Genomic DNA, 25,294 nt, shown 5'->3' on the forward strand with positions numbered 1-25,294 from the left:
AAAAAAAATCTTTGTCCATATCCATAGACAATAAAAGAAACAACTCATATGAATAATAATTAGGCTTAAGTCTCATCTTGGAACTACCACCGAGTCTTATGTTGTGAAAAAAAGATTTTGAGTTCTTAGGTAATTGCTTTCTTGATCTGCTTTAGGTTCAATAATTCTCTCTCATTGCTTTTAATTGTGTTAAAGTATGTTTATTAAAGTACTAATGAGAGCAAAGACATACTGATTAAAACGGAATTATTCATTTAAGCTTTTGATATTATGAAATGGAAGGTACATTCTACTATTGGAAGATGAATCTTGCACGTCTAATAAATTGTTTGCTATTTGCCTGGTTTTGTTTCAATAGTTTATTCCAGATCTGTTCAAGTTACAAAATTTTTATGAAATGAAACTTTATTATCTTAAAAGCAATTTATCCCAAGAGTTCTAGGCAGGGTGCATCTTCCCTAGTGATTTTTATAGCATCTAATTAATAAATGCATGGCTGAGTAGGCAATGCATATTAAGAGTAGGCTTTGCTAGAGTTCCCGTCATGGCGCAGTGGTTAACGAATCTGACTAGGGGCCATGGGGTTGCGGGTTCGATCCCTGGCCTTGCTTAGTGGGTTAACGATCCAGCGTTGCAGTGAGCTGTGGTGTGGGTTGCAGACATGGCTTGGATCCCGCGTTGCTGTGGCTCTGGCGTAGGCTGGCAGCTACAGCTCCGATTCGACCCCTAGCCTGGGAACCTCCATATGCCGTGGGAAGCAGCCCTAGGAAGGGCAAAAAGACAAAAAAAAAAAAAAAAAAAAAAAAAAAAGAGTAGGCTTTGCTTATTGTCACCCTTTCTAAATTTTAGAATGTTTGCTATTGAGGTTTTTCCCTTCCCTGCTCCTTTTTTTCTGCTCGTTGACTTGAATCATTCTTCCTTTTCTTTGGAACTGCGTTTTAAAATCTTTTAAATGCTTTTTTTCTGCCTTTGTCTGACCTGATTTCATGTACTTCTTCTTCTTTTTTTTTTAATTTGCTGCCCATTTTCAGTTTCAGGTTTGTTGTATTTTGAAAATAAGTCAATGAATTTTAACATTTTAGTTACCTCCTTTTGTTACCTTTACCTGCCTTTTCTGGTTACCTCCCAATAACACATATTTTGATTGATAGCTTGAAAGCAGATCAGCAGTTTCCTGTTCGAGAGCTCAGCCCAGACCTGTAGCAGGGTCAGCCCACCCTGCATCGCCCCTTTGTCCTTCTGATCACTACCTGAGACCAGGCCCCCTCGCTGATCTCCTGATGCTGTGCTTTTTGCCCAGTCTCCCACCTGTCCTGACTCCTTTCACTTCCTGATGCTGTGGTCAGCTGATCTTAGACCAGGAGGCAAATCACCACTGTCCCGCATTGCTTAAAATCTTTCACTACAGATGCCTTGTCACAAGATGCAGTCCAGGTCCATTAGTGGGCACAAAAGCCCCTGCATAAGCTCCCACCTGCTGAGCCAGCTTCCTCTCTCCCCATGACCACTCACACCCTTCCCTAGCCAGTGACTCTGGCCATACCAAATTCAACACTCCAGGTACAGGGAACAGGCTGAGCAAAGGCATGGAGTTGAACAACATAATGATGCTTGAGCAATGGATTGATAGGAATGGCCCACTGCTGAGCATCAGTGAAGTAATGGCAGGGGTTGGTGCTGAAGCCCTGATGCTCTGTTAAGGAATGGTGATAAGGAGTCATCAAGCCACTCTCCAAAGGGAGCGGAAAGTTTACTATTACCCACATCTGTACTCTGATGCCTTTCATTGTTTCTTTCCCCAACTTCAGCCTGCGACGGTGATCACTGGGGGCCTCACTGCAGCAGCCGATGCCAGTGCAAAAATAGGGCTCTGTGCAACCCCATCACGGGGGCTTGCCACTGCGCCGCGGGCTTCCGGGGCTGGCGCTGCGAGGAACGCTGTGAGCAGGGCACCTATGGTAATGACTGTCACCAGAGATGCCAGTGCCAGAATGGAGCCACCTGCGATCACGTGACGGGGGAGTGCCGCTGCCCGCCAGGGTACACTGGAGCCTTGTAAGTGACTCACTACTGAGCAATGTGGCAGTGCCCACCCAACCCTCTCTGTTCAAACTGCTACTGGCATCATGTTTCTCTGCCTCTGTTTCTATTGCTGCCTGAAGAGTTATGTGGGGGTGTGGGGGGTCTGAGGTGGGGTGGGGGCTCCAGGCCTGGGTGCAAAGATGAGCGGTGGTGGCCGCTAGGTGACCTTGCTGTTTGCCTCTTGAACATTAGAGCCCAGCCAGAGTCAAAGAACCAGCTTCTATGCCTTCCTCTGGCAGAGCAAAGACAGAGGGCCAGGATGTTGTGTTGAATGGCAATATTTGGTGGTGTTGGGGCAGATTTGGGTTCCACTTTCATCCTCCCTCAATCACATTCATTTTACACTGCTGGCTGTTAATGTCCCTGCTGTTCCACTCTGTGTGGCAGTTAATTAGCTGGAGAAAGCTGGGTGGGTTCAGTGCCTTAGAAAATAAGAAGGGCAAAAGATGTTCAAAATAGTCCATGATCAAAGGTTAACTGGGTTATTTAAAGCCCATAGATACCTGTGTTGCTTGGTGAATATAAAAGTCTATGTATTACCTCTGTGTAAGATATGTGTGTCCAGATAGTTTAATTCTTTCTGGGGAACAATGAAGCAATTACTTAAATCTCCACTACTTGATTTTGTGGGAAGGGCATTCTTCAGTTTGCTTGTGTCAGCAAACAGACTAAGAGGCAGAATTGGCCCCAAAAAGTAGGAGATTTAAAAAATCATGTTCCCTTACTGAGAAAATTACACTTGTAAATCACAGAACTGAAACTTGAAAAAATGTGGCTGATTAGGTAAATCCTTCCTGCTGACAGTGTCGGGCACGTACAGTAGAACTAAAGAAACACATGCATTAGCCGAGAAAGCCCTGATTTGCAGAAGAATGGATGATCATCTCAGACTCTTTAATTGTTAATATTGCTTTTATGGTTTTTTTTTTTTTTTTTTTTTTTTTTTCTCAAGGCCACCGTTAAGTAGGAGTTTGGGAAATTTGGAACAATTTCACAGTAGAGTAAAAAAAGACCATTAGGAGTTCCCATTGTGGTGCGGTGGTTAACGAATCCGACTAGGAACCATGAGGTTGCGGGTTTGATCCCTGCCCTTGCTCAGTGGGTTAACGATCTGGCGTTGCCGTGAGCTGTGGTGTAGGTTGCAGACGCGGCTCGGATCCCGCGTGGCTGTGGCTCTGGCGTAGGCCGGTGGCTACAGCTCCCATTAGACCCCTAGCCTGGGAACCTCCATATGCCGCGGGAGCGGCCCAAGAAATAGCAAAAAGACCAAAAAAAAAAAAAAAAGAAAGAAAGAAAGAAAGGCGTTCCCGTCATGGCTCAGTAGTTAACAAATCCGACTAGGAACCATGAGGTTGCGGGTTCGGTCCCTGGCCTCGATCAGCGAGTTAAGGATCCAGCGTTGCCATGAGCTGTGGTGTAGGTCACAGATTCGGCTTGGATCCCGTGTTGCTGTGGCTGTGGAATAGGCTGGTGGCTACAGCTCCGATTTGACCCATAGCCTGGGAACCTCCATATGCCACGGGAGCAGCCCAAGAAATGGCAAAAAAAAAAAAATAAGACCATTAAAAGCTCTTAGAAGAAGGTGTATCCAGACAATATGGGGTCCTGTCATTCTGAATAAGAGAATGACGAAAATGAATTACGAAGAATATGTGCACTGAGTGATATGCACACCGTTCAGTCTCCTTTGAGGTTGGAACATTAGAACAGACACACCAAGCAGACTTCCAGCGTAACCCAGGAGCTTTATAAAAGTTCCGTGGAAAGTTCCATCATCAAGGAGTGTGTGGCCAGCAAGAGTCATCCTTGGTGTTCTCTGATAGGACAGATTCTTGTCCCGTTGTAATGGTATCATTGTAAAATATCCACAAACAGGGCAGGACTCGGTGGCCCTCCAAAGATCCTTCTAGCCATTATCATTGATGCTCTTGATCGTTAATGAAATAAGCAATAGTAAAGAGAGAAAGCGTGTCTCTTTCAGGGCCCCAGGTATGTTGTGAGCGTAAGGGTTGTGCGGTTGGGTAAGTCATGGTGTCCTTTGTCACATGTTCATCCCTCAGTTGTGAGGATCTCTGTCCCCCTGGCAAGCACGGGCCCCAGTGCGAGCAGAGATGCCCCTGCCAAAATGGAGGCGTATGTCATCACGTCACTGGAGAATGCTCTTGTCCTCCCGGCTGGCTGGTAAGCTCCCCTCCCACCTCCCAAAGTCCCCGTTCCAGGACACTCAAGTGAAAACAGACGTGAGGATAGTGGGTTAAGGATCTGGCATTGCTGCAGCTGCAGCCCAGGTTGCAGCTGCGGCCGGGTTCAATCCCTGGCCTGGGAACTTTCACGTTCCGTGGGTGCAGAAAAAGCAAAGTTAGGTCAATGATTAGAGATTCCGAAATTGGAAATACACAATCATTTCAAAGCTGGAATTTTTCAGTCCGGAGAAGGCAGAAGGTGATGAAATCCTGAACTTGAAGTGCGCTAAGGGTGTGTGTGGGAGAGATAGTGGGCCATCTGTCCTGCGTTTCCTCTCAGGGTATAAAAGGGAAATTTCTCACCTTACACACGACAGTAAGCAGTTAAAGTAATTAAATAATCATTTTCATAATTATGTTCTATGGATCACTCTTATTCTTTGGGAACATTATTCTCAACAGGTTAAGCATTATGTGAAAAAGTTATTTGGTTATATCAATCTGGAGACACATTGAGGTAAGCCAAGTTTTCCAAATGTTGCAGAACTTCTCAGAGCCTTTAGTATGATAATCAAAGAGCAAGCACTAACTCACAACACTTGCTGAACTTGGACCATGATACTCTTTCTTTGTGTGGGATCTCACAGGCTTAATGTTGGACACACAATGTCAAGACTGGTTTCCTAAGTAGATTTTTCTGATGTCACGAAATAATATGAGTTCATGTTTCTCTAAGTTGGTGGGTGCATAGGTCTTCTTGAAGGCAGAAGAGAAAATGACCAAAATCTGTTTCTGTCATTAACCTATAGAAAATAAAAAGCAATTTATTTCATGGTTACCTTCCATCTCCACGAACTGAGGTGAAGCTGCTCCTGCAGGGGTACAGGTGAAGTAATTGCCAAATCCCATGAACCCCTCTGTTCTCATTCCACTTCACTCCTCCAAAGCTTTTGAGCCTGTGGCTCATCCTCCTCCCCTTCCTAACCTCTTTCCCTCTACTTTTTTGATAACCCCCTCTTCTGCTTCTCTTACAGAAGATCGCTTTCCCCAATCCCCCTTCTTTTATGTACTACTTTATTACAGTATCTTCTGGGTTTCAGTCTTGTCTTTCTCTTTTCAGTGAGAACAAAAAGTAAATCTTTGCTGGAAATCTCATTAAGATCCACACCTTTAACCCTCATCTCCTGTTTTTCCCAAATTTTCACTTTCCCTCCCCTGAGCCCAGATGTGTATCTGTCCCTAGGCTGTTAGACACCCCAACCTACATACCTAAGGCCATGAAGCCACCATCTGTCTGAACGGTGCCCAGGCTGGAGCTTAGGAACCAGACATGGGATGAGGATGGTCTGGGGTTTCCCTTGTTGTATCAGAACCGAGTGAGGATTTGAAGCAGTAAGCAGGCGAGGCAGGGAGGCGGGGCCTGGAGAAACTCCATGAAGCAGTAGAGTCAGTGCAAGGGGACCTTTTATTAAGTGCCTGATGGTGAGGTGAACAAGGGAGCTGTTGAAAGAGCACTGAGCTGGAAGTAGGCCCATTAAAGTCAAGGTTCATAAAACCAAGTTTGTCATATACATTAGCCTTTCCTAAGGCTATTCCACTTCTCCCCCCCCCCCTTTTTTTTTTTTTTTAAATCTTAGTTAAACCCAACACTTCTTTCTTGTTTGCCCAAGGTAGAAATATCTTTAACTTCTTTTCTTCTTTTATTTCTTATAGTCCACTTTTTGCCTGCACTAGCCATTGCCTGGTCCTTGGCAAGGGAAGGGTTTTTGCAGGGGTAGCAGAGTGTCCAGAGAGCTATGCGTTCTTTGCTTGAGGAGCTGTAGGCATCTTACTCCTAGGACTTGTGCATAGACATTGTCTGTAGAATGGCCTCATCTCGAGAGTGAAACTTTATTCTTCTTGGTTGGGGTGGTCATGATGTGGAAAGGCGGTAACCACAAGCTTGGCCTGTGAGTCCCAATAGATGGGCAGACGGCCCTCTCCATCCCCCGAGGGGAGCCTCCCCCCCATCCCCGCCCCATACTCTGCACCCCCTACCTAGATAGATGTTTCTTACTGAATGTTTCACATCATTTTCCTCTGTGTGTAGCTGAGTCTCCAACTTACACTTCTCTTGGCAACTTTTTTTTTTGGTCTTTTTAGGGCTGCACCCATGGCATATGGAAGTTCCCAGGATTGGGGTTGAATCGGAGCTGCAGTTGCTGGCCTACACCACAGCCACAGCAACCCCAGATCCGAGCCATATCTGCAACCTACACCATAGCTCACAGCAACATCAGATTCTTAGCCCACTGAGCCAGGCCAGGAATTGAACCCTCATCCTCATGGATCCTAGTTGGTTTCATTACTGCTGAGCCATGCTGGGAACTCCTTGACAACATTTTATTTGTGCAATCATCTGAGGTGCTTTTCATGATGAATATGTATTCCTCTTACACATACACACATAGGTATTTCAACTAATAGAAATAATATCCTACTTAAAGCTATTTGCTCACATTAATCCTTATTTACACACAGTATTTCAACAACATCTCTGAAGCTTATGTGGGACTCTTACCAAAAATGTGACTACCTAGTCCCTGAGAGAGTGGGAATTTTCACCAGAAGCCCTACCTACCAAAGATGGACCCTTGCTGTGTTAGTCCTGTGGTCAGGTTAATACATTGTCTAGGATAGAGGGATCAGAGCTATTTTTGCATCTCTCCCCCTCTTGACATTGTGGGCCCATTAAGGGTTGTGACTTGATCTTTGATTCTCAGAGCTTAGCTCGATGATCAGATCTCAGAGCTTCGGCACATGGATAGATGATCCTTCGTTCAGCATTGATTTGAATTATCTCTCAAAGGCTTTTTCAGTTCCAAGTTTTTGGAAGAACTTTCCTTGCTGGTAGATAGCTAGAAACCACCAAAGGAGACGTAATTAGCACACCAACTGCCTTTGTGGGTAGCCAGGAGTTAGAGGAAATGTATTTTCTTACGTCGTCCAGAATAAACATTTACAAAACCATCTGGTGTTCGCTAGCCTCCAATTTCAGAGTGCCCACAGTCTGTCTTTTTTATACAGAAGGAGGACAAAGCAACGCTTTCAAAACAGCTGAAAACATTGTCAAAATCCCTGTTATTTGGGCTATGCTGTTTGCTCTAACAGTAACTCCAATAAATAGATGATAAGCTACAAGCCCAAGTTATGTAGCCAAGTGAAGTAGGCAATAGTGGAGTATTTCCTTGACGTATTGGTACCGTATCTTATTCTTCCCCCACATAAGACTGGAATAAATATGACAGCGTCTGACAAGACGGACGGCCTCTAGGGTGAGGAGACCTGTCCAACTTACTCTCCCGATTTTTCTCCCCAGGAAATAAGCTTTCCTATTGATTTTGGCCCAGCCATGTTTGTAGACCCTGCTGAAAATAAAAGTGTGTTTTCTTCTGAAACAAAAGGTCTAGGTTCATTTCTGTCAAAGTATTTCTTAGGCACTTTTATTGTTAATTCAGGTACACAGTGTTTCCATTTCCTCTTGTGCTTCATTATAAGAAATAATGTATTTTCTCCAGAACATATGGTAAAGCATTTGGAGATTCCATTTGGGCCAGATGTTGTCATTTACGTAATGGATGCTCAAAAAGTATTGTTGACTTACTGTCCATGCAATTCACAAGGAAGAACACTTGGGAGGATTTGCAAATCCCTCGGTTTTTCCTAATCATGTGATGTAACTTTATTTTTTTCATTTGAGTATTTCTTAAGGTTACCATTCTTCCATTTGTGAATGTATCTTGAGATGTAGGCTTACTAAGCAAATAAATCATTTTAAAATTTCTCACGTTTTTGAGATGAACAGAGTCGGTGTGTTCTAAATTCTGCTTTATCCAACCTTCTTATAGCCCGGTTCCCACCAGCTCCCTCCCTTTCTCTTTCTTTTCTCCCTTCTCTTTTGGCCCGTCCCTGGCTGGCAGCCCATCTAATTTTCCAAGTCTCTTTGAATTCAGGGCACAGTGTGTGGTCAGCCTTGCCCCGAGGGTCGCTTTGGAAAGAACTGTTCGCAAGAGTGTCAGTGCCATAATGGAGGGACGTGTGACGCTGCCACAGGCCAGTGTCATTGCAGCCCAGGATACACCGGGGAACGGTAAGGAATAGCCTTGTGTTTCTCTGTCTATTTGCAATGGTGTGAAAGGAGAGCTTGGAGGGTCGAGGGAACACGTTTCCTACATATGTCTGACTATTCTGTAATATTCTAGAAGCATCTATAACCTAGAAAAACTGGACCATAGACAGTGATGGTGAATTTTAAAGATACAGAGGAGGCATTTTTAAAAATTAATAAAATAGAAGAACCCGTGATGGATGAGTTCTATACAGTTAAGTGTTTAGGACAAGCACTTCATTTTTTTTTTCTTTTTAGGTCCATGCCTGTGGCATATGGAAGTGCCTAGGCTAGGGGTAGAATTGGAGCTGCAGCTGCCAGTCTACACTGTAGCCACAGCAACACTGGATCCTTAACACACTGAGCAAGGCCAGGGATCGAATCCATATCCTCATGGATACTAGTTGGGTTCTTACCCCACCGAGCCACAATGGGAACTCTAGGACAACCACTTCAAACCAAAACTTTTTACATTATAAAGATTTGGGGATAGATGTAATTTAAAATGGGATGTGTACTTAGGCATGTGGAAGTTCTTGGAACAGGGATCAAAGCTGGGCCACAGCAGTGACCCAGGCTGTTACAGTGACAAAACCAGATACTTAACTGAGGGCATTACAAGGGAACGCCATAGGTATCTTTAAAAAGTATGCAGGCATAGGGAGTTCCCGCTCTGGCGCAGTAGAAATGAATCTGATTAGTGTCCATGAGGATATGGGTTTGATCCCTGGCCTTGCTCAGTGGGTGAAGAATCTGGTATTGCCATGAGCTGTGGTGTAGATCGCATATGCTGCTCGGATCCCAAGTTGCTGTGGCTGTGGTGTAGGCCAGTGGCTATAGCTCTGATTCAACCCCTAGCCTCAGAACTATGCCATATACTCTTAAGCCTAGCAGTCATTTCGTTGTGCAGTGGTGATAGAGACAGATCTGGTGGGACTCACGGGGCTCTTTGGTCCCACATGATGCTTGTGTCGTGTGTAGTTTTTACACCCACTGCTGGCCCTTTTTTTGTATTAGGTGGTAAAGTGTTTCCCGGAGTGCTTTGCTCACCCTGTGGCTTCTAATTTGCTCTTTAATCCGTTAAATCCTGGAAGACTAGATAATCAAGCTCACCAGTTATGTGTGTAAAATTAGAGAAAGAGGCTTGAGAGGCAGAAGAGAATAATAGCCCAAAACAAAGGTTTTGGAAACTGCATTCTTGGAAACATCCTCAACTACAGTGTTCAAATAATAATCATGCTTTCCTCTAGGGTGGTTTTGTAAGGATTAAATAAATACATTAAGCATTTAGAACAGTGCTGAAACAGAAATATTAGCTATTATTATAGTTAAGTGATTTCTCAGAACTGTGTATACTAGCTATTATTAATTTGAGTGAAATCTAGAAACTATGTGAGTATTAGCTATCACTATTTTCTGTGATATCCATGACCTAGTAAGTCCTTTACCTTCCTCTCTAATTTTTTTCTTTTGAAAATTCTGGTGTAATTTTAGGACTTTTAATAAGATAGTATAGGGTGTTTTTTTCCTCTGCTTAGACTCTGCACTTTTTTGTTAAATTGATTTTTAAGTATTTTGTGTTTTTTAAAAAATCCTATTTAAGTTTTTAATTAGATATTTCTGGATAAAGAATAACTTGCCTGTGGATGTTCATTTTTTTATTTAGTCACTCAACCAAATTTCTTATTTAATTCTCATGTTATTTTTTAGCAAACACTGATGTTATTTCATCATCTGCAAGTAAAGAGAAGTTAGTCTCTTCTCAATATTTGTAATAATTTTAATGATTATTTCATTTTCTTGAGTTGCATTGCATTAAAATTAAATGAGCATTGACAAATAGAGTGGCAATGCCTGTCTTGTTACTAATTTTATTGGAAATGCTTCAGCATAATGTTTGTTAATGGTTTTTAGTAAACTGTCTTTTTCATGCTTGAGTAGCTTTTTTTTTTTAAATCCCTCTTTTTATTGGTAACTTTCGTTAGTAGTATCTGTTTAATTCCATGAAAGTTTATTTCATCCTTTCTTAATAGTTATATATTTTTTCTTAATTTTTGATATAATGAACTCGTGACACCTTTAGACTATGGTTTTTATAACATGTAATGGGCTGCTCAGTTTTTGTGACCTACATCCTGGCTTATGGTTATATTTTGGATAGATAAGTTTGTGAGATGACTCCTGGATCTGTGTGGCATTAATGTTTGAATGTAGAAGGATGAGCCAGGATAGGAGAGGCACAGGACCAAGCAAAGTCCTAAAGAATAGCTTTGTGTAGTATTTTTGGACACTGAAAAATTTAATGTAAGGTTTTCTTTCCCTGTAGGGACTTAGTGTCAAATTTGAGGCAACACGAAATCAACAAACATACAAGGCAGGCTTATGCTCATCTTATTTAGGATACAGGGAAAGGGAATAACAATAATTTTGCAGTGAATTTTAGGTTTGAAACAAGGCAGGCAGAGAGCCAGAGAAAGAGTAGTGAAGAGGGAACCTGCTTCTTGAGTTGTTCTTATAATTGTTATTTTTCTGATGAACTGATGACTCCTGTTTTCAATTATACTCTCATCATCTGGGTTCTAGGGTTAACAGGCAAACACACACACACACACACACACACACACACACACTGACAAGAAGCACATTTGTCATTGTGAAAGAGAAACAGTGAGTGGCCATGGGACAGTTTGTGGCCAGAGGTATAGGAAAAGCAGCTGAGGGGCCCATGTCTTGCCAGTTTCTTTTTGAAGAGTCAGCGTAACTTGATCACTGAGGTCGGGCCTGAGACAACCAGGTACTACCAGGGCAGCTGCCCCAGAGCTCTCACAGGATGTGGGGACAGCCCTCCCAGCCAGAGAGGGAACAGAACAAGCATCTCGTAGGCAGGCAGGCAGCTCATGGGATACCCACATAATAGGCTGTAGGGTTTGTGGGAAGTGTGGTGAGGAAATGTAATATGGCACAGCCAAGGAAGAGGGAAGAGAAGATGCTTTCCAGATCCTCATAAAAATTCTTCTGAAGGGGTTAAAAAAGTGTTCTTAATGCTGACAGGTTGTCATGGCATCATCAAGCAGGGGCCCTGGACGGCCCAGCATGTGTCTGTGTACGTGGTTGGGGCTCCTTGCTTGTTAGCTGGGTGGAAGGATCGTGGATCAATTATGGGCTCTGTTAACATGAAGCCTAGGACCGGCCTGCTGTGCTGGATTCTTTCCTAACCAACACTCAAGAGGGATGTGGGCGAGGAAGGTAAAGTCTGAAATTCTAGCTGAGAACTGGGGGACACAGAATTAGTCTTCCATGGACTTTCCTATATCCAGGACTGTGGAAAAGTTGGCTGTTTCCCAGTGCTCTTTATATTTCCCCCAGAGCAGCAGTTTCAGGTATTTGAAAGGCAGGAAGCCGATCCGTCGATCCAGGTTTAATGAGGAATGCCATCCTTTCACACTAAATCATGGTTTAGTCCAGTTATTCCTGTCACTCTGGAGGGCCAGGCTCAAAAGGACAGTCGAGAAAGAGGGTGCTGGCATCCCTGCTCTGCTCACTTCCTTCTCCCAAAGTTCACAGCGAGATGCAGTATAATAACCAAAATACTATTCAAACAAGCCTGTGACCCTCATTGGTTTGGATATTGATGTCATGTTTTATTAGTGTATCTCTACTTAATGCTTGTCCATTTTTCTCAATTACAGTGTATTATTCACAATCTAGAAAAAATAAAATAGAAAGTTTGCATTTTCATATTCCTACCATGACCAGTATTTATTGCTGTATTTTTATCTGCCTCCCTGCCGTCACTTCTAAGAAAATAGTTCCTCTCTTAAAGACTTCTAAGGTAGCTTTATTTATGCCACATGGAACCACAAAAGCAACAGTAAGGGCATAAATTTTGTTGGAAAATGATACTTGTTTTAGAAAAACAAGCCGAAAAGGGAGATAAGACTTCTTGACAAAGCCTTTTCTTTTGCTGTTTAGGGCTGCACCCACGGCAAATGGAGGTTCCAAGGCTAGGGGTCGAATCAGAGCTACAGCTGCTGGCCTATGCCACAGCCACAGCGATACAGGATCCAGGCCACGTCTGCGACCTACACCACAGGTCACAGCAATGCTGGATTTTTAACCCACTGAGTGAGGCCAGGAATCGAACCCACAACCTCATGATTACTAGTCGGATTCATTTCCACCTAGCCACAATGGGAACTCCACCAAAGACTTTTAAGTCAGCCAATCAGAAGGGTGTATGTAAACTACCTCACGATTGCATTTATTTTCAAGATGGAAAATGCCTACTTCTAGAAAGATATCCTACCATTCTGGAGGTGCTAGGTAGCAACAGACTTAACCTACAGTAACAAGATTCTCTTACGGGTGCAGCATTGATTTAAAAGAAAGCAGGGGATTAGCAATGAGATCCTGCGGTGTAGCCCTGGGAACTATGTCTAGTCACTTATGATGGAGCATGATAATGTGCGAAAACAGAACATATACATGTGTGTGTAACTCGGTCATCATTCGGTACAGTAGAAAAAAAATTATATTGGGGAAATAACAATTTTAAAAAAAAGGTCCCTACAAAAAAAAATGAATAAAAATAAAAGAAAGCAGAAATACGAACTCACCTTTACAAGCCACTTTACTAAGTAAAGTTCAAATGGCTTTGACCATTCAAAATACAAACTTAGTAGTGTGTTTAATTTTAGGTTGGAAAGGTAAACATGGGTCAGGACCAGCTATTTTGGATTTTCTTTTCTCAGAGAGAAGGAAGTCTCTGCCAAATAGGCTCGAATACACACCCTGCTTCACTGTCCTTTGGTGGCAGACACTTCCACACTTCCCATTTCTACCTTTGAGAGCTGTGCTTTTTCCTGAGGTAAAATCCTGGAGTCCAAAGCATAACCATTGGGTTTGTTTTAGTGACATTATTTACTTGGAATGTATCTTTCTCTTTTTTTTCTGGTACTGACTTGCTAGGATGTCTGGATAGACAGGTTGCAAAGTTGTCTGCCAGCCTTGAGCAGAGCCACAAGGAGGCCCATGATTGTCCTACAGCATTTCTTTCTCTAACGTTGACATCTTTAAGGAGTAAACTAAGTGACTTGGCTTATTAAAGCTTCTTGCCAGTTTAAAAAAAAAGAAAAAAAGAGTACCTTTAAAAAATTTGCTGGTCTAAAAATAGATATACTCGTGTAACTTTACAGCATATATATGATTTTATGCTAAATCAACTCCGTTCAGTTACTCCAGAACTTTCCTAATGCTTTGTGGAGCAGTTGAAGCCTTTGCTTATTGACAAACCTAAAGATGTCTAGCGTTCTGTGAAACCAAATTTGCAAGGGGCCCTTTTCCTTCCATCTGTACCAGAGCCAGAGTTAACCAGAAAAATAGCAAAGGGTTCTCAAGATTTCTCCTCTGCACTTAAATAGAATCCCATGCAGCCCTGGTATTGTTAGTTCTCACAGCCTATCATTAAAAATATTGCAGAGTCTTGTGGAAAATGTTTGCTTTTCAGCCCCTTTGCAGTAGCTTTGAAATCCTCTTGGATTCATTATCATGCACTTGCCGCTTGCCTGTAGCCGTCTGAAAAAATGCAGTGCTGGCCTACATCTTGGACTCTGGGTCTGGCGTGACTTGAGAGCCACATGGAAAGTGGCCACCAAGACTCACAGAGGGTACCCTGCTGGTGGCAGTGCTCTGGCTAGTCAAGACCCCAGCTCCCTCTCCCTTGGCAGAGAGTGCTCGGTCTGCTACAGAAAGTCCCATCAAGTCACCTTGCCTGCTCAGAGAGAAACCTGGGTGGCCCGCTAGCTAGTCATGCATTCTTGAGCCATGATGACTTTCCCCTCTGGATTCCCTCCAGCAACTCAGCTTCCCACCAGATCCAACTTACCCAGAACATATCCTCACACCAGGGCCATACTCTAAGGCCACTGGTTGAAAGGCAGTTAAGTGAATTTTTGAGATCTGATCTTTTTTCCTTGTCATTTGGTAGTCCTTTGTCCCAGCGGAGGACAAAACCTCTCTTAACAACAATTTTGTGAGAACTCTCAGCCTCCTGACCACCTCCTGGCAGGAGCGCCCCAGGTTGAAACTGAGGACACCTGATTTCGGGAGCTCAGACTTTCCCCAATCTAAGAAGGACTTTGTTTATTAGTTACATTACTTTGTGAATGAGAAGCAATGGTTGCCATTCAGTTTTGAAAAGAGCAGACACAGGGCTGAAATTAAAAATTAATGCCAAAGGGAAAGCCAAGAGAATTAACATTTTGTTTCAAATTTGCTACAGAGGTTTCATTTGAAAGGGGGAAAGCATGTATTGTAATGATGAGCTGGGGCTGACACTGGGGCAACTTATTTTCTCTTTCCTGGCACCTGCTCAAGCACTGTGTATACCTCGAGCAGGGACTAGGTGGTATAAAACATGCTTCCTGTCCTAAGCTCATAATTTTATTTCAGCTTTGCTTTTGCTATTTCTTGAAACAGGTCATACTGCTATTTACTACCCTAATTCATCTCTAAGTTTTTCATGTCTGTAATGGGACAATCGCTAAAGACGTAGCAGATCCAAAAGGATGTCGGTGTATACATAACAGAGCCTATCTGAATCAGCTGTTTATTTTCACATGGCATCGGCTAATCGACCTTAACGCTCCTGCCTTCTGCGTGACAGGTGCCAGGATGAATGTCCCGTCGGCACCTACGGAGTTGGCTGTGCTGAGACCTGCCAGTGTGTCAATGGCGGGAAGTGTTACCATGTGAGCGGGTCGTGTCTCTGCGAAGCAGGCTTCGCTGGTGACCGCTGTGAGGCGCGCCTGTGTCCAGAAGGGCTCTACGGCATCAAATGCGACAAGCATTGTCCTTGCCATCCAGACAACACTCACAGGTGAGGATAGACTGCCCCTGAAACCAGGTGTCCTGTTACACGATGTGTTTCCTGTGTCCTGTTCAAGTTTTCATCGCAGTGTCCATGTTTGGAATCAGCAGAGAGAGTTCCACCCTCTGGCTCATCCTGGGCAGAAACCACTAAGTAAACAGAAGCCTTTTCTGCTTAATGGTCCAAGTCAGAAGTGCTAAAATTGTTAGATGGTTGTGGATGGGTATTAAATCTTATTCTCCATTAATGGCCACTGAAAAAAATTTCCCTTGCTGAGGTTAGTAGAATGTTTTCCTAAGAGAGGGATTCTGTGACATTCCCTTAGAAGCAAAGATGCAATGAGAGGCAGGTTCAGTTCAGTTTAGTATGTAAAAACAACACAAAAGGACTCTCACCACAGCCTCTTTCACTCGACATCTGTATAGTCAGGAAGTGTCCGGGGGAAGTTGTGTGAAAGTGTTTCACATGTGGCTGTCACATGTGAGCTATGTGTTCAGAGCTGGCTACTCTGACATAGATCTCACAGGCGTCTTTTGGCTCAAAAATCACTTGAAAAATTTAAGAACAGGAAACCAAGGTCCCACCCACTTTACTGTACCTTGTTTGCCCCTGAAAATATCTTTCCAACTGTTTCTTCCTCTCCCTCCCCCGAGGACCAGTTACATATCACTTAGAAATCTGGGCCTTGTTTGCATACTGCTGGAAAAGCTGAGTTTGACAAAAATGTGGTGCATGATATAGAAGTTCAGATGATACCAGAATTACCTCTATTTGCATTTAGCACAGCTGTTACTTCATTTATGCTTCTGAATGATAACTTGTGGCCACATCAAATCTCAAATGCACAAAATAGAAGCCTGTGGTTGGCCCCTTCTTTAAACCATTGGTGGGAGAAAAAAAAAAATGGACTTTGCACGGTATGTGGGGGGGGCGGCGTGCATGCACTTGTGGTTGTGTGTGCTGGAATACATTTTAGTGGGACATGTCAAAGAAGTGCATCCTTTTTTTTAAAGATTTTATTGAAGTATAGTTAATTCACAAGGCCATGATAATTTCTGCTGCACAGCAAAGTGACCCAGTCATATATATGCATATCCAGTCTTAATATGTCTTATGCAACTTAGTAAGCTACTTTAGTCACCCTCTGGTTTGCTTTGTTGTAATGTATCGCTACTCTTTATAAGACAAATTAAACATTTGGGGAGTAAAAATGAATAACCGTAGAATTTTGTTTGATTTTCAACTCTCCAATGTTGAAGGAACTGACAGAGTTAGGGACAAGTCCTAAGTTTGTCTACCTTTCTTGCACTATAAGTCTTGTCCCAGCAAAAGCAAAGCCTTATTAGTAAAAGCTAAGGACATTTTAATGCCAGTGTGCTGTTTCATTGTATGTAGACACAGCCTGAAATCAAATAGTTTAATAAAGCTATACCAAAAAATCTATTATGAGAAGAATTGGAGAAACAGAGAAAATGTTGGTTTTGTTGGAATTAGTCACCATATGAGTAGTTGCAAGGTACAGGTGACAGTTATTTGATGTCAGTACCATGATAATTTTGACATAGGTCACATGTAAGTATGCCTGTGTGCTTTAACAAAGAATCACATGAACTTATTTGATAGTCACACAGACCAAAAGAACACTAAATCTTCTAATAATTTATAAGAAATAATCAGAAAATTAAAAAACAATGAACCTATGAAGTGCTTCCCTAAATAATGAAAGCTATTTTTTTAATTAGCTTGTATAAATTTCTGTTAAAACCAATTGATTGCTGATGATATGACTCTTTTTTGAACTCACAATTGGAGCCATCCATTTATTCTTTAAAAAGTTTTTTTTAATTATAATTGATTTACAATGTTCTGTCAATTTCTGATGTACAGCAGAGTAACCCAGTAATATATATATTTACATTCTTTTTTTCACATTGTCCTCCATCATGTTCCATCCCAAGTGATCAGATATAGTTCCTTGGGCTATATGGCAGAATCTCATTGCTTATTCATTCCGAATGCAATAGTTTGCATCTACTAATATCTTGAACCTCTGTAAAATTCCTAGAAACACCAAGTTCCTTTTGAACCAAAAGGCATAGAATCCTCATATTAATTGAAAGTCTAGCTTACCATTTAATCAAGCAAAAGTGTAGCTTGCTATTACATAATTCATGATGTATATTTATCCCAAAACCCTTTGTTATAATTAATAACTCATGCAATACAAACTATTAGTTGCTAGTGTCTTTAGGTAAATTCTGAGTTCTGTGGATATGCACATATTGACATATATTAAGCCATATATTTGGGTAGGGCTTTGTGTCAGTTTTGTGGCATTAAACACAACAACAAAAAAGTGCTTCAAACAGTGGTTTAAAACAGCAGCTATTTATTAGCTGAGGATTTTGTTGGGCTGGGCTCAGCTTGGTAGTTTTGCTGGTCTGCCTATGTTCAGCTGACAGATCAACTAGAGGCTGGTCCTGGAATTCTTTACTCACATGTCTAGTATTTGGCTGGGTGATGGGAGTGACCAAGCCGTATGTCTCTAGCATGTCACAGGTTAGCCTAGGTTTCTCTACATGTTGACTGGCTCCAAAAGCAGCAAGAGAGAGGGCAAGCCCCAATATGCAAATGCTTTTCAAAGCTTTGATGATGTCATGTTTGCTAATGTCCCTCTAGACAAAGCAGGTAACACAACCAAGTCCAGATTCCTTATATTCCACATCTTAGTGGGAGGAGTTACAAAGCATTTCTAGCCATTTTTATTTTGCCAAGTCATCATAAGGTTGAAATGAATATAGATACATTTAGTTATTTGTTTGTTTCTTTTTTTTGTTTGTTTTTGCCTGCACCTGCAACATCTGGAAGTTCTGGGCCAGGGATCGAACCAGTGCTGCAGTTGCAGCCTGTGCCACAGCTGCACCAATGCTGGCTCTTTAATCTGCTGCACCACAGGGGAACTTACTAGATGTATTTATAAGTGATATTAGTATTTTAAATTACAGCACAATTACAGAGCCTAAGGTCATTCTCTGTGACCTAGACTTCGTAACCAAAAACTAACTTTTTTTAAGGGCCACACCTGCAACATATGGGAGTTCCCAGGCTAGGTGTTGAATCAGAGCTGCTGCTGCCAGTCTGCAACATGGGATCCAAGCCACATCTACGATCTACACCACAGATCATGGTAACGCCAGATCCTTAACCCACTGAGAGAGACTGGGGATTGAACTCACATCCTCATGGATGCTAATTGGTTTGTTACTGCTGCACCATGATAGGAACTCCCCAGAACTAACTTTTATAGTGAAACAATTTTGAACAGGAAAACAAGGTTCAAGATTCCGTAAGATTCCTCATGGGATATGTATATTAGCTCTTGTTAATAAGGACATTTAATAGCTGTGGGCAATCAGGATGTGCCTATTTGCAAATGCCACCTAATTGTCACTACATCTGAAAATTAATAATATCTAAGGAAACAAATAAAAGGAAGTTCAGTGATTCACTCCAATTCAACTGGTGTTATATTGAATTCCTGTAACAATATAGCTCAAATTGAAAAATTTACTAGCATATTTTTATCTAGTTATAGATGTGCATAAAATGGTAGGTATCCCTATCTTTGTATCATCCTATTTTCATATTACTCAGAACAGCCTGTTCTTTAGAAAGAAATCAGGTAGGAGGATATTACCCTTCAACCTCCACTCTGTTGCTCTCACAACAACACGTAAATCTCATTACCAATTAAGCTGCCTGCATGAGAACCCATCAAATGCCTCCAAAGTGCTCTGGCTTCCTACATCTAATTACAAATTGCAGCCTACTAATTTTGGTGTCAATCAATCTGAGAACCAGTGTGCTGCACTAATACTCCCTGGGGGGCATTGAATATCAATCTCTCTGCCTCTAGCGTCGTTCAATTCCCTGTCCCCCGAACTGTCTGTTTTGTTTAACACTTACGTCTATACCATGAGTGGGATTTCTGCTTTTTAATGTAAAGTAATACTTCCTACCAAAAGATGTCTTTTTCAAAAATAATATGTTCAGATAAACTACTTTAACCAATCTACCGCTTGAGCTCTTTCTTTTTCTTTTGTCATAGTAGGGCCTTACTAAAGTAAACTTGAATGTGCCCCTGCTTTTTGCACAATCCAGGCTTTTATTGGTCCTGCTTACCCTATTAGCTAAAATTTAGCAGTTCTTTTTCATATCTAGCCCTCCTGGCAGGCTGCTATCTATTTCCTTTTCCTTGGGTGTGAAAAACGAAGAAATAAATCTGGGTTCAATTAGATTCTGCCACTACCTGGGGGAGACTGAAAAAAGTTACTTCCTCTTTCGAGTTCTCTGTTCCCTCATGTATGAAATGGAATCATACCTAACCCTTGTGAGCATTAAGTGCAGCCATGCCCATGGATGGCTCTGCGTGGAGTCCGTGCACATTCAGTGCTCCGAGAGTGCCAGCTGCTGGTCTGTGCATCCACTTACAGTATCATCATAAAAGTCACTCATGTGAACATTCCCTGCCATTCATGGTGATTCCTTTTAAGTCATAAATTTGACATTTTAAAAACTAGCTGTAGGGGATATCTGGCCTTTGTATGCTTATATACAGATTATAATTGAACATTGCTGGATGACTCGGAGAGATCTGGGAAAGAAGGTGTGTGTGGAAAAGCTTAGTCCCTGGAATCAGAGTCCGCCACACATCCACTGTGACGTTCTCACTTGGTCACTCAGTTGGTGTTTACCGTGAGCCAGGGCCGGGTGACAAAACACCCTTACCTCTTGCCTTCATGGAGCTTGAAGTCCACAGGGAAAGGAAGGCAGGGAAAAATTGTTTTAAAAAAACACCCTAAGATTACAGATCGTGTTAAGTGAGATGAGCAGGGTGCTATGGAAGAGAGCAGCAGGAGAAACCCAACTGAAATGTGAGTGGTCAGGGAAGGATTTTCTAAGGAATGGATACCCGAGCTGAGCCCAGAGGGATAAGGCAGAAAGAGCTAGGCCAGGAGTGGGGAAAGGGCCTTCCTGGCATATGGGACTGCCCATGAAAGGCCCTGAAGTTGAAAAAGCTCAGTGTTCTTACAAACTAAAGGAAACCTATTGCAGTTGAGTGTGGTAATAAAGAGAGAATAATGATGATGGAGTTCCTGTCGTGATGCAGCGGAAACGAATCCAACTAGTATCCATGAGGTTGTGGGTTCAATCTCTGGCCTCGCTCAGTGGGTGAAGGATCTAGTATTGCCATGAGATGCAGCTTGGATCCTGTGTTGCTCTGTCTGTGGCGTAGGCTTGCAGCTATAGCTCCGATTTGACCCCTAGCACGGGAACCTCCATGTGCCACAGGTGTGGCCCTAAAAAGAAAGAAAGAGAAAAAAAAAAAAACGACGACACTGTTCCAATCCAGTCTCCCCTTCTAGACACGAATGAAGCCCTAAAAAGTGGGGAGGGGGTAATAAAGGAGAAAGAATAACTATGAAAGAAAAGGTTTTAAATGATGCAGCCCTGTAGGCTGTACTTAGGGACATCACAGTCACAGGAACTCTTTGGTTTAGGCCATTTTCCTCATGTAATTATTAGTAATTCCCTCTTCACTCTTAAAAACGTCCTGGCTTAGGCAATGAATTGTATTCATTTAAGCTGTATTAAGCAATATAGATTTTATTCCGAATGTAGGCTTCAAAGAGAGCTTTTGAAGAGTATTAAGGAAATGGATCTAGCTTTTAGGTGACAAGGCCTGAGTGGAAGGAAAGTTGGAAGGCTTTTCTGGAGTTTCGGAGACAGATGATCTTGCCTTGGCATGGAATGGTGACATTGAAGATGAAGAGATGTGGATAGACTCGGGGTTAGGTCCTAGTGATAAAGTCACCCTGGGAGATGAGAGAGAAGGAGTTATCATGAACAACTAACTGTGAGGTTTTAGCTGAGTGGCTGGTGGTGCCATTGCTTCCATGGGAAGTAATTGAGAGAAAACACTGAGTGGGGAATGAAGTGGGGAAGAACAGGGGCTCTGGTTTTCTGAAGGATTTTTGGTGGTGGTTCGTTTACAATGTTGTATTAGTTTCAGGTGTACAGCAAAGTGACTCAGTATATATGCATATATATCTATTTTTTTTCAGATTCTTTTCCTATAAAGTTTATTACAAAATATTGAGTATAGTTCCCTGTGCTATACAGTAGGTCCTTGTTGGTTATTTATTTTATGTATAGTTGTGTATATATCTTAATCCCAGCCTTCTAATTTGTCCCTCCTCTCCTCCTTTCTCCTTTGGTAACTTAAGTTTGTTTTCTGTGTCTGTGGGTCTATTTCTGTTTTGTGTATAAGCTCATTTGTATCGTTTTTGTTGGTTTTTTTATATTCCCCACATAAACACTATCATATGATGTTTGTCTTTCTCTGACTTACTTCACTTAGTATAATAATCTCTAGGTCCATCCATGTTGCTGCAAGTGACATTATTTCATTCCATTTTATGGCTGAGTAATATTCTATTGTGTATATGTACCACATCTTCTTTATCCATTCTTCTGTCATTGGATATTTAGGTGGCTTCTCTGTCTTGGCTATTGTAAATAATGCCTCAGTGGACATTGGGGTGCATGTATCTTTTCAAATTGTGGTTTTCTTTGGATATATGCCCAGGAATGGGCTTATTGGATGATTTGGTTATTCTGTTTTTAGTTCGTTCAGGAACCCCATACTGTTCTCCACAGTGGTTATACCTAGGCTCCATTTTTGATGTGTTAAGTTTGAGGTGCCATGGAGATGCCAGGTATTTTGCCCAAGGATAAAGAGCAAATAAGTAGATCCAAGTAGATAGAAGAAGATCTGAGAATTCAAACCTTTGTCTTAGGAATCCAAACCTTCTATATGCAAGAAACCATCCTAAATATGTTGTGCTTAGGTATTTCTTCATGCTGTATTTCCTGAGTAATGCTTGTAACAGATGCTCAGGGCTTTGCTTCTGGGCTCTTAGTTACAGCACAGGCCCAAAAGTATATTTAAATAATTTTCTAAAAATGAGTAACCAATGATCCAACCCACAAATGTTTTAAGAAAAAGATAGGTAGGACATGAGATTATGGGGTGTGGCTGTTGTCACTTGATGGATTAGGACGTTAAGCCCAGGGAGGTTATGTGCTTTCACTAATGTTAACCAAGTATTGAGAGAACTGGGATTTATGGCCCCAGTCTCCATTCCTTCCACATCACAGCTCTCTGCAGACAATCTACAGATAGTCCTGGTGCGAGGTCACTTAGCAAATGTCTAGATGAGACAGTGGGTTTTGTTGTTGGCCCGAGTTGGGGAGGGTTTTATCTCCATCAGGGGAGGAAGATCATCTTCAGCAGTCTTGCAGTTGTGAGCAGAGCGAGTTTGATTGTTCAGATTTTCCTTTGGCAAGAAGCACATGTGTTTTGAGTGATACAGAGCACTCTGTTGTGTGAGCCACGCAAACACGTGCCTCTTAGCGCAGCTGATGTGTCCATTTGCTATGGAGCGACAGCTGGCTGCCTAGCCCATCAATGTGGCTGCTGTTTCAGGTAGAGACAGCTGTTCCACCACCAGGTATGGGGCACTGAGAGAAGAAACAGGCTGAAAAGGACACTGCTTCTAGAGCCCCTTGGGCGTCATCCTGGTTAAGTGACTCGCTGTTGTTGACTGGATGGCGTTCTTTAGATATTCTCATCGAATTGATCTCTTACCAAATGAATGCTTTCGCTTTACAAAAATTAAAATGAGTCTTGGCCAAAAGGACACAGTTGTGAGAGTCATCCTGTTAGAGCATGATGCTGATTTCATACAACGTATCTATGGTGCCAATCCAGTTTCAGCCAATTAAGTCAATCATACCAAGTCTGGGAATGAAGTTTAAATGATTGTGCATGGAATTACCCACACATTTAGTGATCATGGCTAAAGCACCATTTGCACAGGCCTTGGGTGTCATGTTTACCCGAGAGTGACTTGCGTCTTTCATCCATGTCTCTCAGCTGTCACCCCATGTCTGGAGAGTGTGCCTGCAAGCCAGGCTGGTCGGGCCTCTACTGTAATGAGACATGTTCTCCTGGATTCTACGGGGAAGCCTGCCAACAGATCTGCAGCTGCCAAAATGGGGCTGACTGTGACAGTGTGACAGGAAAGTGCACCTGTGCCCCAGGATTCAAAGTGAGTGACTTGGGCTCTGGAAGGAGAAGATGGAGGTATAACTTGGAGCACATCGATGCCATGGTTTATGTGACCTTTTCTGAAGTACAATGACCGTGCTAAAAGTCAATCACATCACTAAGAGGAAAGAAAATAAAGAGAAAAGTAATGATAAGCGATATAAGTAATTACCTTAGAATGGTGACCAGGCAAGCTGCTGAAACTATAAAGTGGTGTTAATATTTAAAAATCTAATTAATGTAGGTCATGAAGTAGGATGTGTTTTAATTATTCCTGATACAATTATTTTATCCTGTTTTATAGGCAACAAAAAATTACTTTTCCAAGTAGGTTATGGATTATTGTCAACAGTTTCTGTTTTAATTCCATGCAATTTGAAGGCACATGCTATATAAAGTTATCATTTATTATGTATTTACATCCAGTGATTAGTAGTATGTAAATTTTTCAGTCCCTTTGAGAATCTCTACCTTACAAATGTGTCTGTAAGCTGGGAGAGCAGAATTTTTGCCTAGCTCCCCAAATTTTTTAGGTGCAGATTAGGAATTTTTGTTTTAAGGGAAAATGTGTTGTTGTTGATTTATTTTCTCCCATTTTAAAGAGAACATTAAACTGTCAGGAACGTTGATGGTTCTTCCAGAGCACATACTATAGAACAAGTGGGCCATAAAGTCTCAGAGCTGAGATCTTTACAGGGTTTTCTAACCCGTATCACAGGTCTTCAGCTGAGCCCTTGAATTAGCCTTGTCTTAAGAGTCCCTGCTGTTTTTAAAGGAGGTAACCTCCAGTCACCTTTGGTAACCAACTTCTAGGTTTAACGCTCCCTGTCAGATAATAAATCGAATCATGCTGCTGGCTGAGTGTGTTCTGTTCCTTTGCCTCACCCACTAATCATACTGCATATTATACAAAGAAGGCTAGGGTTTAATGTATAGTTCACATTTATGTTTATTTATTTATCGACAGTAACTTTACAGCTATGGTTTATTGTTCAATATCTAGTGGTCTGAGTAAGGACAGAAGGTTTTATGGTTGCCTTGAAGGAAAACTGATGAAGGCAGGCTCTTTGGGATCTCATTCAATACTCTCTCCTAAATATAGGCCTGCTAGACTTGCCCTTGAATCTGTAAAATTAGTATAGTGTTGACATTATAACAGCTCTTGAAAATACAATGTGTTAAAATTAGAGAGGGAGTGTAATTAGCATGGCCAAGATATATTTTTGTTTATTTGTGTTGGCCTGATTTCAAGTGGTAAGCGCGCATGCATTTTCCCATTTGTGCCTGTCTAGGGAATCGACTGCTCTACTCCATGCTCTCTGGGAACCTATGGGGTAAACTGTTCTTCTCTCTGCGGCTGTAAAAATGATGCCATGTGCTCTCCTGTGGATGGGTCTTGTACTTGCAAGGCAGGTGAGTAGGGGAATGAGTCTTTATCTGATCCTGGTCCTGTTCGCTCCCAAAGGCACAGGAGAGAAACCTTGCCTAGGATTCTAGCTCCAGCTGTGCTCAAATATGCTGCCTGAACTCAGAAAGCCCCTTCCCCAAGGGGGGCTCTCCTGCTTTTGTGAGTCAAGGGGAGAGGCTTATATGAGATAATCTCTCAAGTCGCTGTGAGTCTCTGTGCTCCGAGGAAGAGTGAGCCAGCAGATCTCCATCCGTGCCCCTCAGTTGATTGGCCTGGAGTCCTGACAAGAAAGGCAGCCAAGCACCAATTGCCTGTGGGACCCAGAGTGTGTTTATCCATAGCTGCTGCAGCAGCCAGGATTCTGGATATTCATTCTTCCAGTTAATAGGGTCCTGCTTTAAAAAGAGGTTTGTACTGGAGTTCCCATCATGGC

General features: G+C 42.2%; 1 protein-coding gene across 8 annotated transcripts in view; it reads left to right on the forward strand.

Moving 5' to 3' along the window:
• Window positions 1-25,294, forward strand: part of MEGF10 (multiple EGF like domains 10) — a 174,152-nt gene that overhangs the window by 107,593 nt on the left and 41,265 nt on the right. For all 8 annotated transcript variants that reach the window (XM_021084704.2, XM_085014442.1, XM_085014441.1 and 5 more), the window contains exons 6-11: window positions 1,809-2,055; window positions 4,143-4,263; window positions 8,258-8,394; window positions 15,077-15,289; window positions 23,280-23,454; window positions 24,746-24,866. In XM_021084704.2, the coding sequence (XP_020940363.2) occupies window positions 1,809-2,055; window positions 4,143-4,263; window positions 8,258-8,394; window positions 15,077-15,289; window positions 23,280-23,454; window positions 24,746-24,866 (1,014 nt within the window). The remainder of the gene's footprint in view (window positions 1-1,808; window positions 2,056-4,142; window positions 4,264-8,257; window positions 8,395-15,076; window positions 15,290-23,279; window positions 23,455-24,745; window positions 24,867-25,294) is intronic.

Source organism: Sus scrofa, chromosome 2 (genome assembly GCF_054392235.1).
Source record: "Sus scrofa isolate SSC_HxYL_T2T_F1_AM1 chromosome 2, Sscrofa_HxYL_maternal_Yorkshire_Landrace_v2.0, whole genome shotgun sequence".
NCBI lineage: Eukaryota > Metazoa > Chordata > Mammalia > Artiodactyla > Suidae > Sus > Sus scrofa.